Source organism: Scaptodrosophila lebanonensis, unplaced genomic scaffold, assembly GCF_003285725.1.
Source record: "Scaptodrosophila lebanonensis strain 11010-0011.00,11010-0021.00 unplaced genomic scaffold, SlebRS2 tig00000061-arrow-pilon, whole genome shotgun sequence".
Taxonomy (NCBI): domain Eukaryota; kingdom Metazoa; phylum Arthropoda; class Insecta; order Diptera; family Drosophilidae; genus Scaptodrosophila; species Scaptodrosophila lebanonensis.
Window position 1 is genome coordinate 7,329,955 of NW_022060554.1, and position 16,365 is coordinate 7,346,319.

Genomic DNA, 16,365 nt, shown 5'->3' on the forward strand with positions numbered 1-16,365 from the left:
CATATTTTACAAATTTTCCGGTTTACTTCTATTACTTTATCCAGGTGTGTATATTTATACTCGCACTTACAGTCGAAATTATTAATTAATTATTCCAATAATCAGTTAGAATCAAAATGTCATGCTATCAATTTAATTAACACGCCACCTACACAGTATATACTTTTGTTATTAATTCGACACGCTAGATGGCAGCACAAACTTTAGTTACTTGTACCAACCTTCTTGCGATAAAGTCACGACGTAAGAACAAGTATAAGAGCAGAAATGGTAAAACAAACACGGAATTACCATTGCGAAGGTCTGGTAGTTGGGGTTCGCTTTGTCTGACGTCACAATACATGGCATACCCTCATGCATTGTATCTTTAATCCCCCTATTTCATTAGCACAAAATATTAGAACGCCGCATATAAGGGTATACGTTTTGATTTCAAATATCGCGCCCAATGGTCAGTGCTGCCACTTGCATACGTACTGTGCAAAACTATCAATAGTGGCCCCATTCGATGTATAAAATATAATATCGATAGCTTAGTTTTTATATTATTTAAATTGTGTGCATATGTCGAAAGTTACCATTTATTAGGTAGTAGGAGATTAAATGCATTTGAATTTACCTTAAAGTCATTTAACTTTCGATATTGAGTAATTTTTGTTAAGGTAAATACGCGTGTCAACATTCTATTCTTTAAGAAAGAAAGCTCCCTCTGCGAATTTGGTTCCATGAATACAAGAAAGCCGTGTTGCAAGTAAAAATAGTCTATTTTCGATAGTAAGAAAAGCGTCGATAGTAAACACAATTCATATATCGATAGCGCCATAGTGACAGAGCTGGTTAATATTGAGTGCTCACTACTCGCGCGGTGCTCTCGCGAATCATATTGTGACGTACTTGCGCGGTGAGAGTGCAAAAGATGCAGCCTATAATGGCATACCGTATTTGTTCTACCATGCTGCGTACCTTTGGAAATTAAGAAAACAGCTGAGCGACATTCCTGAGAACGCGCTTGAATTGGTCGGTCGATTTTAGTTGAATGCGCGTGCTAGCAACGAACCAAAGTGCAATAACAACTACTTCTTGTTTTTAAAGTTGTCCCACGATATTGTAGCAGCTGAAAACGTTTGTGCAGAGATACATATTTAACAAAAACACGGCACACAGCTAAACAGAGAGAGCAGAGCATGTGTAGTTGCAGCCAAAGGTCCAACAACAACTATTAACAACCACTGCAATTTCGCCGGTCGCCGTCACCGCTCTGCCTTCTTCTGCGCACAAACTTATTCAAATTTTGCGTTCTATGCCAAACAAAGTGCGTCGCATAAAGTTTTACAAAGAAATTAAGAAAAAAATTCAGTGCACGTTTAAAAATGTAAACAAATAAATTAAACGGCAAATACAAAAAGAAAAAATTGTGTGCGCGCGCAATTTGCTGTTGTTTTTTTTACTCCGTGTCGGTGTATTGGTTAACTACATATACACATACATATGTACATATGTGTGTGTTTGTGCAGCCGCAGACAACAAAAGAAAATTTGCAAGCAGCCCTGTAGTTGCCGCCGCCGCCGCCACCACTTCGCCACCTTCGCAAACCACTCTCCACATCTCCGTCTATGTGTCCTGCCTGAGCCGTTATTTGTGCACTGCCAATAAACAGTAACAAATAAGCAAACGAATTTTCTTAGCTTTAACTTTTTATATAACTTTTGCAAAGATTCAACGAAATCATTAAGGGAACCAAAATGGCTCTAATAAGACTGGCAAGGTAAGCTAATTACTACTTACATACTCCATTAGTAAATAATTACTCCAACTACAACATTCGAATGGTTAGGCTTCTAATCCCTTGGCCATTATGCTTATGCTGTAGCTTTGGGTGTTCCTCTCACTCTCTTTACATAAAATGTAAACCGGCTTCTCGTGTTGTTGCTGTTGGTTTTTGTTGTTATTGTGTGTTGACACTCATAAGTGCCGTTAAAAGCGTCATACAAGTATGTATGTATTATATATGTACATATGGACGCATGTATGCATATGTATGTATTCCCTCAACTACGCCCCCTGGATTACTGTTTATTTTAGCATTTAGCGCCATTTGTTAATATTGTTGTTGTTATTATGGTTTCCTATTGCTATAATTAATTGTGTTGCGTCGCAGATTCTACCAACACAATCCGTCTGCCTAACAGCTAAACAAATCTCGTAGCATGCAAATACCGAAATGAAAACTTTAACTCAAATACGCGTTTATCAAGATGTTGTTTCTGTTGTTGCTGCTGCTTGTGTCAATGCACTTTGCCTGCAGTGACCATGAAGTACGGGGACCAAGAGACTTCGGCCGGTCGGCCTGCTCTTTCTACTTACTGGTGCCACTATTAATAATCGCTATAAAATAGGCATATGTATATGTAAGTATGTATGTACAGATGTACATACTACATATAAAGTACATCTGTATGGGTGCATATGTGCGATGTTTATAATCGTAGTCATTTAGCTCATCAGTCAACTGAGCAGTTGTTTTTAAAACTTTATTTTATCACCGCAACTTATACAATTCCCATATCAATTCCATTGTTATTGTGCCTTAGTTATGGCTCTCACTCACTACCTATCGAGTTTCAATGTTTGCAACACAATGCGGTGAGAAAACAAAAGTCCGTCATACTCGTACATACATACACATGTATGAAAATATTTAAATCTATCTTTTCAAACGTATCTACATATGAAGAGCGACATGAATTTTATTTGATTGTTAATTTAGCCAATGTCGTTTTTATACCCTGTACACGAAGCGTGAAGAGTATATAATAGGTTTGTGCAAAGTTTGTAAGAGGCAGAAGGAAACATCTCCGGCCCCATAAAATGTGTACATATTTATTCAGAACAAGAGAGAACGCTACAGGCGAGCAAGCCCGACAGTAAATACCCTGCAATCTCCACAAAAAAGGAAAATTATAAAAAAAAATTAAATTAATTAAATTAAATAAAAACCCTTTGAGTACAGGCTCTAATAACGAGACAAACCGTCCGTCCGTTTAGAATAAACGTCTGGATTTCAAAAACGACTGAGGCCACATTAATCGAACTATGTATGCAGGCTTTCCCAGCCGCTAAACTATTTTAATTTTTTTTTTTTATTTATCAGCCCCCACCCACACGTTTATATTGCCGACAAGTCTTAGAGCTACATAAGATTACATACATACTTCTAGTTTAGTTTCGAATTTCATACAAATAGTATATAAATTCTGAGAAATGTTAGAGAAGCAATTTTACTTCACTTTTACGCCCAAAAACTGCAGCAAGTTCGCTTCTTTTTGCTTCTACTATGTGTGCATTTAACAAAGAGGCGGGAGATTGTTTGGGTACAGAGTATCCCACAGTCGGGCTTGCTCGACATCATTCTGTCTGGCTGTATGTTTATTTGTTTACATATTGAGTAAACAACCAAAGCGCGTGTGCGCGAAACATAAAAAAATACAAATAATTCTCTGATTTATCATGCTTACGACGTGTTACTTTGAATGGGTCTTAATAATTAATATCGAAAGTAAAATCGTAAATCAATGTATCTAAGAACTCACCTGCGTAATTTGTACACTTAATATGTACATGAATAAATCAAATACATATATAGTTACATACGAGTATGTTTAAGCTTAAGACAAACTATTAATGGTTTGTATACTAGAGTAGGAAGAGAAGAGTCGTCTACATAAAATCCAAAAATCAAATACGACCGCTATATCTGTGTTGTTTAAACAATCTCAAGAAAACTAACTATGGTATTATATATTGTTACAACATATTTTAATTGGTTCCAAATCGCACTGCTATATCAAATAGCTGTCATAGTGATGTTCAGTATTTTCAAAGTCAATGTCCATTGCACAACTATGTATATCTTTTTTGTATAAATAACACAAATGATGCATTTTTATTTTTTTTAATCTTTCTGGAAGCCGTTCAACATTTCAATGAAATACTTTTAATATGTATGTATTATTTTACTTTCATATTGATTTACATTTTTACCTCAAAATACCATGTTTTCATGCTTTTGATATTTTTCGCCCCTTCAGTATTATATAGAAAGCATCCGAAAAAGGTTCGGCGATAGAAGAAAGAGAGACGCTTCCCACTTTTTACTACTCTGAAAATAATTTACAAGTACTATATTCAACTCTAAATATATGTACATACATAGGTATTATGTATCTTATCACAGTAAGCCATTAAGTGATTGTTTAATTAATGTTGATGTTCTTTAGCCCGGCCGGAACTTGTAAATATATAAATATATATTTACGTACATATGTCTGAGAACTCCAGAGGAGCAACTCTTGCAATTGAAAGTAATTTAAATTGAGCTGTCTAGCTGGGAGGGTAAGCCCTTCACTACAGTCTCTGTCTGTCTCTCCGCAACCATCTCTAAACAGTATGTGACAGATTCAGGGCGAGCTGTCAGTCGGTTGGACGGACAAATAGCAGTTGAAGCTGCAAAAGTGCAGCAGTAGCAGTTATTGTCTCCATGTGTCAGTATCAGAATCTGTATCTACATCTATATCTGTGTCTCTATATGGCCCCATTGTGTTACATGGCCTCTTGTTATTTTGGCCTTTGCTAAACCGCCATTTAAATTTATGGCACAAGCACATACACGTGCTGGGCACATACTCGTGCATACTAGTATACGTCTTATGCTCCTATTACCCATCAAATCACTAACTAGAAATTTGTTTAAGGTCACTCTGAAGTGTTCCCAATTATCAGCTTTAATTTTCTGGACATATTTAAAAACCAACATTTTATTTGGCAACTTTACAAATTAAAGCAATTCAATTCATATGCATATATAAGAATTTGTCATATTTTAACGGACTCGAGATCTTATATTAATTATATTTTGACAACAAACTAAAACAAAAGACAGTCTCCCAGGCTTAAAATTCCCTAATGTGACAGGTAAATAACATGTCGGTTTCAGCCGGATCTGGTTTAATAATAATCTGTGTATGGAAAGTGTTTTAATATTTTCCGTTGCCTATTTAAAATGCATATAAAATTATGCCCTCAAACCGAATTTCCTAAAAGGAAATAAAATCAAATCAAAACAAAGATTCACTTTCACATACCCTTAAGTTGACTAGCAATCGTCTTTGTTCGTTGAGAACCTTAAGAGTATGTTATTTTATAGCAAAATTTGAGACATTATACGGCTACCCGTAGGGGTCTACACCTCAGCATGCCGAGATAAATTAAGATGTCAATTTCCGCGTATATGTGTAATCAATCATATTAAAAAATTTTGAACTGAACCTCGGCAAACTTGTTAAGCAGAATTTGAATTTTTTTTTTATTATTTTGAACACATTTATTTAGAAGTTGTTTAAATTTTAAAGATCGACCTAAGAAGTTTTTTTCGCCTGCACCAAAATTATGTGCCCTTTAATAAATCCCCTTGTAGTTTCTCATAAGTACAATACCAAATATCGAGCAAACAATAAAATAATTCCTAAGAGTTTTAGTTTATCTCCACCGGTCTTTCTGCATAAATGCAGCTTTCCTTATACACTTAATGAAAAATTTTAAGGTTTTCAGGCGCTTTCCTATACTGATTAGTTTATCCTCACATACAAGTAGTATCAACATGCAGTAATACTGTAAACCGAAATTAGCTTTAGCTAAAGAAAACACCGCCTTCAAAAATTAAAAATATAAAAATGACTTGATAAAGCATATAATCTTTATGATAAGTTGCAAAGCACCTTTGTATGAATATTTAGCGGCCAGCTATTTGCGGGTACGAGTATAGATGGTGTTCATATTTATATAGCAGGCATGTGATTACGTAGTTTGCGATGGCAAGGCTTCTCGCTCTGTTTAATTTAATTATGACTATTTTATTAATTGAAACGCGTGGTGCTCCTAATATGTTGTTGTTGTTGTTGTTCTTGTTGATACGTACTTCTCATTCAGCTAACAATAACAATGGCTAGATGCCAGAAAAGGAACAAAAGCTGCTCAGTTGCTATTTCTGTGCGTTTAACAATCGAGTTATGATGTCGCTCTGCGCTTAATTGCCGTCACTGACTCAGTTCAGTTCTGACTGTGTTACGCTGAGTCGCAATTTGTTTAATGAATGATTTCTAAAAAATCGATGAATTGATGGATGGATTGCATTGTGTTTCATGCTCCGAGCCTTGTGGTAGATCAGTTAAGCGATAGAGCGTGATAAGATTGTGTTTGACGCGATTTTACACTTATACTCGTATAAAGAAACCTGATTTGTTTATATATCTACATATTTAAACGCACGACAATATACGAGTACATATAGTACACAGAAACGGTTTAGTCATCAATCGGTAGTATAATGGAATCGTGGGAGGCAATAGCTATGCAATTGTAAGTGAAATACAGAAATCAAAAACGCTCAATTGAGCATATCGTATACATTTTATGGAAACCAATAAATATCCTATTGTTGAAAAGAAATCATGCCAAAAATATTCACACTGTAATACAAAAGACAAACCCGAAAGTTTAAATTGAAGGAAGGTAGCTTGTTGTTTAAATAGCTTAATAAGAAAGAGAATGCTCTGTAATCTGTGATTATATTCTTTGGCAATCTCATTAACGCACTAAAACTGAGAAGTTTGATTACAGATAATTATTCCCATTATAATATAAGAGTGAAATTTATCCTTTATTTCTATAATTAAGAAAATATATTTTAACATGTCGGAGATTCTTCCATGTGCCCTTTACATACTTTGCAGAACCGTTTAAGGATAAATCTAATCACCTTAGTTTAATATCTAGCAACGACTCCGACACATGAGCGAATTTGTTTGGCTTCCGGCACGTCGTTAAAAGATGCGAACAAAAAATAATAAAAAAGTTAGTAGAGAAAAAAAACTTTCTGTTAATGAATAGCTAATTAATTTACTATAGAAAACAATAATGGAATGCATCTGAATCCTATCTATACCTGCTTATGTGCGTGTATGTGTGTAATACAGAATTAAGTCAAAGCAGCAGCAACAACAACAACAACAGCTGTGGGCAGAGATTACATTTATGGCTCTAACTTTCGTCAAAATTGACCGATTATGATGAAACATGTGCATAACATATGGACACATAATTAGTAACTGAAGGTTAGCCGTTTCCGAAATCCAGGCGTTCATTCAGACGGACGGACATGTCTAGATCGATTTCGTCATGCTGATCAAGATACTTTCTTCTGCCTGTTACATACTTTGCACAAACCTATTATAACCTTTATACAGCGTATAACAAGAACCGAAAGTCTCCGAACTAGTGGCAGAGAACTTAATTGCCAGTCTGGCACCCTATGATCCTGATAGCTAATAGTATAAGCTCAATAGACAAATGTCTATTAAGAATAGGTGAAAATGTCGACATATTTAATCATAAAATACTTAGTAAAAATATTGTACAATAATTAGTTGGGGTCTACCATGAAGTTAGGGAAAAGTTTTTGGTCTCTCAATAACTGGTAAATTAAAACGACCTAAAAGGGAAATTTGTGGAGAAACAGAACATCCAGCACTGTCCTTCGGTTATCTTGAAGTCGGCTTGAGTAATCGAATCTCAGTTGAGGCTTATTCGAGCTCTGATTCGTTTTATATAGAATTCACAGGGCTTACTAGAGAACTGTACAGTAGCTTATTGATATAAAGGCCATTGAATACTTGGTTTTCTATAGCTTTCTAAAGATTTCCTAGTTCCATTATTTAGGTCCAAAAGCCAACAAATTTCCACTGATCTATTAATAAATTTGAACTGCAACACTACTATTTTATATCAGATATTGTTGCCTATTTTTTCCCACAATCATAATAATAATTCAAACTTTTCCCTCACCTCTACGCCAACTAATACGTTGTGTCTCATAACCAGAAATTGCGCAACCAATGTGACAACATATTGTAAATCTAGACAGCAAAAAACCTGTTTGTAAAGCAGCTCACCTGCTTTTAATACATTTTATGTTTTAGTAATTATTGAAAGCTAATTCAAATAAATATTCACCCTTTACTGCTGCTCAAGTTTGTTAAATATTAGCCATTTCACCTAATAAGTGTAAGAAATAAAAATATAAGAAAAGGCCGGGACGAGCTTTGAAGTTATCTGCCTTTATTCTTTCGTGATCATTTTTCATTTTGTAATTAATTTATTTTTTGTCATCTATGTTTACCATTTGCGACCGACAACGCCAACAGGAATAACAACATTCCAAGTATTCAATTTAGGTTCAATATCTTAATAAGCAAAAAAGTTTCTCATACAAAATATCCATTTAAATCATATCACTTCTATGGCACCTATGTAATAAAGAGCATTTCCCTGGCAGGTGTTGAGAAAAAGGATCATAGGTTAATATGTTATCTACAATTCTACTGGGTTTAACACCATTCATCTTTTCATAAAACAATGTTTTACAAGATATTTGTTTGAAAATGTATTACATATATGTATAGTCAGTACAAAATGTGTCTGGCCGTATTAACACCTTTGGAAAACGGCGTATACAGTTGCCATACGACCGATTGGTTCAAAACAACCTCTTACTAGAATACAAGAATCTTTCTTTGTACCAAACACTTATACCATTTTATACTTGGTACACAAAGAGATCAGTTTGTGTAACAGCCGAAAGGATGCGAGGCATACATATATCTTTATGTATATTCTTTACCAGCATGATAAAGATCTGTTATTCGTGCTAAAGACAGATCCACGGAAGTACATATACAAGGTAGGATGACCAAACTTAATATATTCTCCAAAGCCCTGCACCCACGGCAGTCATTCAGAGGGAATGACAAACAAAGCCGGCTACATTGACTATTATCGTTATAATAATAATATACTATGTATGATACCAGTACATATACACGTTTACCCCTTTGATACACAGTATTTATTATTATAAACCAGAATAGAAAGCTAGCTCTTGTATACCCTGTAAAATGAAATAATTTAAATTATTTTGCCTTCTGACATGACGCTTACTTTGCCGTAAAATATTGCCTTTAACGCGTGTGTTACTTGTGCAGGGGAAAACTTTAATTGTGTTTTTAAAATAATGCAACAAATAAAAAGGTAAGAATAAAACATCTATTATATACAATTAAAAATCCTACAATTTAATAACGGCTTATAAATTTGACTTTGTCATTATAGAATCTATTGCGACTGGAGGCTCAACAGAAGAAAACTTGCAAAATATAGCATACATCAAACTATTAAATAAATGTAATTTGTAATCAGTTAATATTCATTTGTTTTATATATGTATTACAAATCATCTATCTAATAGGGGGTGGTACTGTGGATAATAACCTTGCCACAAAAAGTGTATAGTCAAGCACGTTCATTCTCGGTCTTTGGAGAATCTGGATTCCAAGTAAAGTCATTCAACCTCCAATACTTTGGAAAATCCTTGTATATATACAATCAAGCGGACAAACAGACGGACATGGTTATACAGACTTGTCTTCTCACACTGATCAAGAATATATGTACTACATATGTATATACTTTGTGAAGTTTGCCACTCCCTCTTCTGTATGTTACATACGTACGCACTAAAGCTATCATACCCTTTTACCCTTTGGGTACAGGCTACATGTAAATATAAACCACAAATCTTTATAAAATAGAGCTGCGTGCCAGTCAAATAAATGAAAATAAATTCAACACACATTCCTAATAAATAAATTTATGTACATTTGATAGATCGGAAAACAACAACAACAACATGAATAACAACAATAGTCTAAGAGTCTGTATATTTGAATTTTCTGCACAAAGACAAGTGCAAATTTATTATTGGAAGAAACGAAACATGTTCGAATCGATTGCTGTAGCTGGCTGGTTGTGGAAAATCCGGCTGAAAGCAGTTTTCACCAAACTTATCCAAAGTCAAGAGCACACCGCATAACTAAACAACACCAACACCCAATGCACACACACATACACACACACATACTCACACACACACACACACACACACACACACACCGCCAAACAAAGAAGCAAAATAATGTACATACACGAGCAAAATATGGTCGGCCGAGTACTGGTACTGAATGAAGGGTAAAAGAGCACCGCAGCAGCAACAAGAACAACAACAACAGTAGTAGTAGCAACAACAACAACCACAATGGCAAATAAATAAAAATGCAATCAAAATTGAAGCAGTGGGACAGAAAGAGTCAGAGCAGCATAGTTCGAGCGAGAAGGCAGACATTTGGCTGGCAATTTCGTGCACGCGTCGCATTTAAATGCAGTGCACGTGGCGTATGCGCAATTTTTCCTTCTTTTTCGCTTCAGACTGAAACTGTTTCTGTTTTTGCAGTCTATCAATGACAATGACACATAAAAATTCCAATGTGTAAATGCTGGTCGCAAGTTTCTGCATCTATTACTATAATTTCTTCAATTTACAGAGCCCCTGTCACAAGAACCTTGCCTGTTGAATTGAAATTAGCGAAACACAATTAGCTAAAATTCTTAAATATGCAAATATTAATTATGAAACTATCAAATAATTTGAGAAGCCGCTTTCTGCATGTAAAATGTAGCTTGTTTGCTTACCTAAATTATGTGAAGTCTTTAATTATCAAATCAGACTTTTGATTGAATAGTTCTGCAATAACAACTAAGCTATATGCACATATTAAAAATCAAGAATGTGTCTTTTCATACCCTGTACCGAAGAGGTGAAGAGGGTATATAGTATACTATAAGGCAAATAATCTAATTGACAGGACAGTAACATTCTCTCTTGCTTTTAAGTGGAAACCCAAAGACGAGTGACCGCACTTCGAAATACTCTGTAGTAGATACATATATGCTTGTCTATGTTTGAGCATGTGCCCAGTATAGAGTTAAGCCAAAGCAGCAACAACAACAACAGCTGCGGGCAGAGATTACATTTATGGCTATAACTTCCTTTCAAACTGACCTATACTCGATATGGATATAGCCATGTCCCTCTGTAGGGAGGCACGGTATTTTATAATCCCACTACATTTAGGTACAGGTTTAAAAATGATCAACATTTTTTTATAATTACATTTTTAAGCAATGTGAATTAACTTGAAATTCATATCTACATTACAAAATAGATTATGTAAAACACGAACTGTACATACTGTGTGCCTATATCCGGCTATGTGTGCAGTACGGAATTGAGTCGAAGCAGCTATAGCAACAACTGATATTACATTTATGGCTATAACTTCCATTGGAGTTAACTTTCTAAGATGAAAGATTGCATAACACATAAGCACTATAAATTACATTAAGAATCACGGGAGCTAGGGAAAAATCACTAATAGCGGGGAATGTGGATGCATCAGAAACAGGTTAAAATATTGTATAAGGTTAAAATAAAAGTCAAATGAAATACATGTGCAAATACAATCGTTTTGATGATATACTCGTATGTATTATGCTTTCACCCACATTTTTGCAATCTGTTTGTATAAGCTTCTAACTAATTAGGCCCGCACATATTTTAAGTTAAGTGCAACATTTACAAAATAAATTGGTATTCGAAATACGAGCTACCGTCTCTATGACTAACACCCCTAAATTAGTTCTCATTATTACAGAGACACGCTCCAAATACAGTGAATGCGATCATTTGTGAAAAATGTATTCACGTCAACTCAGGTACATGCAATGATTTTTAGAGGCGATTATAAATTATATTCATAATTTTGCATGGAAACTACATGAGTCGTTTTTGTGGGACAGAAAAATGTATATGTGTATAAGAATGTTCTTAATTGCCAAAGTTGAATGAGTAAACATTTTACATGTTATATAGCTTCATTTAAAAGTACCCAAGTTTTTATAAAGCTAACACAATTGGTGAGTCCTTAATTTAAATAAGACAAGGGCGTGTGGCCTAGAAATGGAACTGCAGTGGTCAGGTTGGAAAACCACCCCAACTATAGCCAAACTAACATCTTAATTTCAATTGCAAACATTCAACAACCTCTTAAATGTGGTACAGAGTCTGCTTATTTCTATAAGCACTACAATAAGTACATTTGCAAGGGTATATAAGCTTCGGTGCATCGCTCCGAATTAAACGTTGTACATACTTGTTTAAAAATAGAACTAACCCATTAATGCCAGTTAAATTTCGCATAAAACGAGAGCTGGTGGGCAATATTTAAAATTCAATTTGTTTTTGATTCGCTCGCGAGACGAAGAACCGAGTTCATTCATCCAGCTTTTTTCCTTTTCCACATTTTGCGCTTCCGCATTTGCAGTGGTCATAATAACCAGACCATACCCGCCGACATCAAAGCATTAAAAGTGAGAGTGTGTCGCCGCTGTCTGCATTGTCGTTGTTATTGTTGTCCATTTAATCATTGCAAATTTTATGCAATCTGCTTTTCAGTATCGCTGCTGTGTGTATATGTGGTTGTTGATCTTTTTATAAAGCCCTACACATGATGGTACATATGTACCTATATGTATGTACATAAATAAATACGTATGTATGTACATGTAGGCAATCGGATCATGTCAGGCGTTATTTTCATAATTCTTTTGATTAAATCGCAACGCGCGACTAACAGTGCATTGACTTTTGTGTATCGTGTGCTATTTATATAGACGGTATTAACTTGTGACTACATTGCTGCATATGTAAGCTTTACAATATTTGAAGTTGATTGTGCGTCAACAGATAGTAGAAAAGTACCAGAATTTACCTTAAAAAATGCTTAGTTTTATATTATTTCTTGTATACTATATACTGAGCACGTAGGCCGCTTCAACTGATAGCATTTGTTTTTTCGTTTTTCTTTTATTTTTGTTTTTGCATTGTTATTTTATTACCTTGGCCATCGGCCGCTCGAAAAACCGGTAGAAGTTGCAACAGTTCAAGGCTTTCAGTTTATGGTTGCTAAAGTTTCCTTCTTTGTTTCTTGTAAACAAGCAAACAATGGCTACATACATGATTAATATCAGTTGCTAACTGCACTTGAAATTTATTGTTAAAAAAAAAAAAAAACATTTTTCCACGCAATGTGAGTTTATTTTTCATTGTTTTGATTATTTTAAATATATGTATTTGTCGTTTGAATAACGCGCTGTAGCTCTCATTCTGCGTGCCCAGTGGCAACGCTACTAACTGGCCACTTTGTTCGAATTATCCTCATCATGATTCTTTTCATAAGTGATTTTGAAATTGCGATCCAAATGTATACGTAGTACTTCAATTTTATACAAGTACCTTACATTTTACGATTTGTTTTACCATAAATAATGTTGTATCACTAACCATACATATGTTGTATGGTTAGTGGTTGTATGCACATTTCAATTATTGTGATAAAGTCGCAGTCACGCAATTACTGCTCATCTCTAATAGCATTGGTCTCGTGCGTTTTGTTTGCGGGCAGATATTGACACTATTTTGTTTTTTACGATGTCTGAACAAACTGTATTACCAACAAATAAACTCCTAGTAAAGAGCATGCCCTGCGATATCCACGAGTTCGAGCAGCTGCTGCAAGAACTGAAACTGGCAAAGCCACGCGTTGTGCACCCATTTGGACGCCGGCGCGTGCTGCTCGAATACGATAGCATGAACGATGCTGAAACGGCGCTTACTGAGCTCCAGGACGTCAGCAAGCTTCTGGACAGGCCTTTGCGAGTGAGCACCTTCGGACCACGTCCCAATGCAGATTGCACCAAGAAGGCTGCAAATCGTGCCAACAAGTCCACCCAAGCGACACCCCCAATAATTATGTCGACTCTGCACCAAAACAACAGCAAGTACGTGGAAAAGTTATATGCCAGTAACCATCAATGCAACTTTATGCAGCCACCGCCGCCATATCTGCGCTATGCCTATCCGCCCATCACACCCGAAATCCAGGCCGCCATAGGCTCCGCGTTAAAGAATAATACGCGTTTCTACACGCAGGTGCTGCATCTTATGAATCGCATGAACCTGGAGCCGCCTTTCGGTAAGCGACCGGCGCAACTACTTTTGCATTCTGGTAAACAGAGCGTGGCCACGCAGACGGAGCAGGAAAGTGAGAGCGAGAGCGAACTAGAAACCTCAGCGGATGAAGCTCAGCGTCCAAAGTGTGAGAAGCGCAAAGTTCCCAATATCAACAGCGAACAATGTCGTAAGCGTGCACGCCAAATGCTGCAACAGGCTGCAAATTTAACACGCCCGGCAGTCGGGAGACCAGAGTCTGAGTGTACCACTCCAATTGTACTTACTGCACAAAAGATTGAACTGAAAATACCTGAAAAGCTGACGAAGCCAGCATTAGTTGACGTGACGCCTGCGACTATTCCTAGTCGACGTTTATCTCTAACTGAATTGCAAGCTTTGCCCGTTTACAAGAACTACAATGAAGGAACTCCAAGCAATAAGCTGTACATCAAAAATCTTGATAAGAATGTGGACGAAGCACAGCTGAGAATGCTCTATGCACGCTATACTGCAGCCGATAATTTGGATATCAAAGTTATGCAGCAGGGTCGTATGAAGGGACAGGCCTTTGTCACATTCACCAACTTGGGTGAAACGGAACGGGCGAGTGTGTTGGCACAGGCTTTAGCCGAAACTAACGGCCTATTGTGGCACCAAAAGCCCATGATTGTATGCTATGGGAGACAGTAAAGGTTAGGCCTATTTCTTGAAAAAGACTGCAATTAGATATTGCTTTTGAATTGGCATCGCGAAAACTTTAGACTTGTGAACCCAGTGCCAGCTGGCACACATTTGAAAATTATTTTAAGTTCACCCATAAGTAGAGATTATATATAGCATAAGACAAACAAAACAAAATGCACGTGTTGCTCACATTTTCTCACAACTTGTTAAATTGTTGCAGACAACTTGGCCTTATTGATACAATTTATGTGGATGGTGCACAAGCAAATGCCGAGCAGCCGCACAACGCTGACGCACAGGACGAAGAAGATAACGACTTGGTAACGCACACATCACCAGCTATTACAGTGCCAACGGGAAAGACAAAAAAATCTCGCAAATCTAAGCAGCTAGCTATGCAACCGTACAGTTATGTGATCGCCGTAGACTTTGAGGCCACCTGCTGGGAGAAACAGGCACCGCCCCAGTGGCGTGAAGCCGAAATTATTGGTAACACTAATACACAAAGCTAACAAGAACATAAATCTTTTATTAAGGTATAATTTTATTTGCCACGCAGAATTTCCCGCCGTGCTGGTCAATCTGAAGACGGGCAAGATTGAGGCCCAATTTCATAAGTACGTGATGCCCATAGAGTCCCCACGTCTGAGCAGCTACTGCATCGAACTGACGGGCATACAACAGAAGACCGTGGACAATGGTGTGCCTCTCCAGACAGCACTTACGATGTTCCACGAATGGCTGCGCAAAGAGTTGCGTGCACGAAATCTGACGCTGCCCAAAATGCGGAAAGACAACATACTGGGGAACTGCGCATTTGTCACATGGACCGATTGGGATTTCGGCATCTGCCTTTCCAAGGAGTGCAGTCGCAAGCACATACGCAAGGCGTACTATTTCAATCAGTGGATCGATGTACGCGCCATATATAGGCAGTGGTATAAATACAGGCCGTGCAATTTTAGCGATGCCCTCACGCATGTCGGACTCACATTCGAGGGACGTGCACACTCAGGCATTGATGACGCCAAGAACCTGGGCGCACTCATGTGCAAAATGGTACGCGATGGCGCACTTTTCTCCATAACCAAGGATCTGACGCCATATCAACAGCTGAATACCAACTGTGGGTTGTGAGCAGCCCAACAGAATCCAAAGAAAAATGCACTTAGTGACTTTCAGGATTCCAATACTGATTTACTCATTAATATGTTTGGCCGGCATACAAAATCAATGTAATATAGCTATAATTATATATTCATTATGCATCAATTAATGCCCTGACAACGTTCTACAAAAATTCTTTTATAATTTTATGTTTTGTTTTTGATAACTGCAATTGATAAGACTTGAAATTTTGTAAACAAAATTTTGTAAATGCCATTAAAAATATTTGAGCAGGCTGCGAATTCTAGATTGGCCCTTCATTTTAACAAACTATATTCGCACCTGTGCAGCAACAATGCTTTCATTATACTTAATTCATACTCGTAAAATACATTAGAGCATATTTTTCTACAATTCATATACTTTATACTTCATAATTGTAGTCTATCTCGTACTATATACATTCAACGCAATACTTACATACATATGTAAACGACTTACATGGCCTACCATTTGGGTTTTAGCCTTAAATGCCTAACTAATAAAACGACAATAGC

At 36.6% G+C, this 16,365-nt stretch overlaps 1 protein-coding gene across 1 annotated transcript; it reads left to right on the forward strand.

Moving 5' to 3' along the window:
• The first annotated feature begins 1,014 nt into the window (after positions 1 to 1,014).
• Positions 1,015 to 16,365, forward strand: LOC115624560 (ERI1 exoribonuclease 2). Its single transcript, XM_030519289.1, has 3 exons — positions 1,015 to 1,765; positions 14,922 to 15,190; positions 15,261 to 16,365. Exons 1-3 carry the CDS (start codon positions 1,743 to 1,745, stop codon positions 15,836 to 15,838), a joined length of 870 nt encoding a protein of 289 aa, XP_030375149.1. The 5' UTR covers positions 1,015 to 1,742; the 3' UTR covers positions 15,839 to 16,365.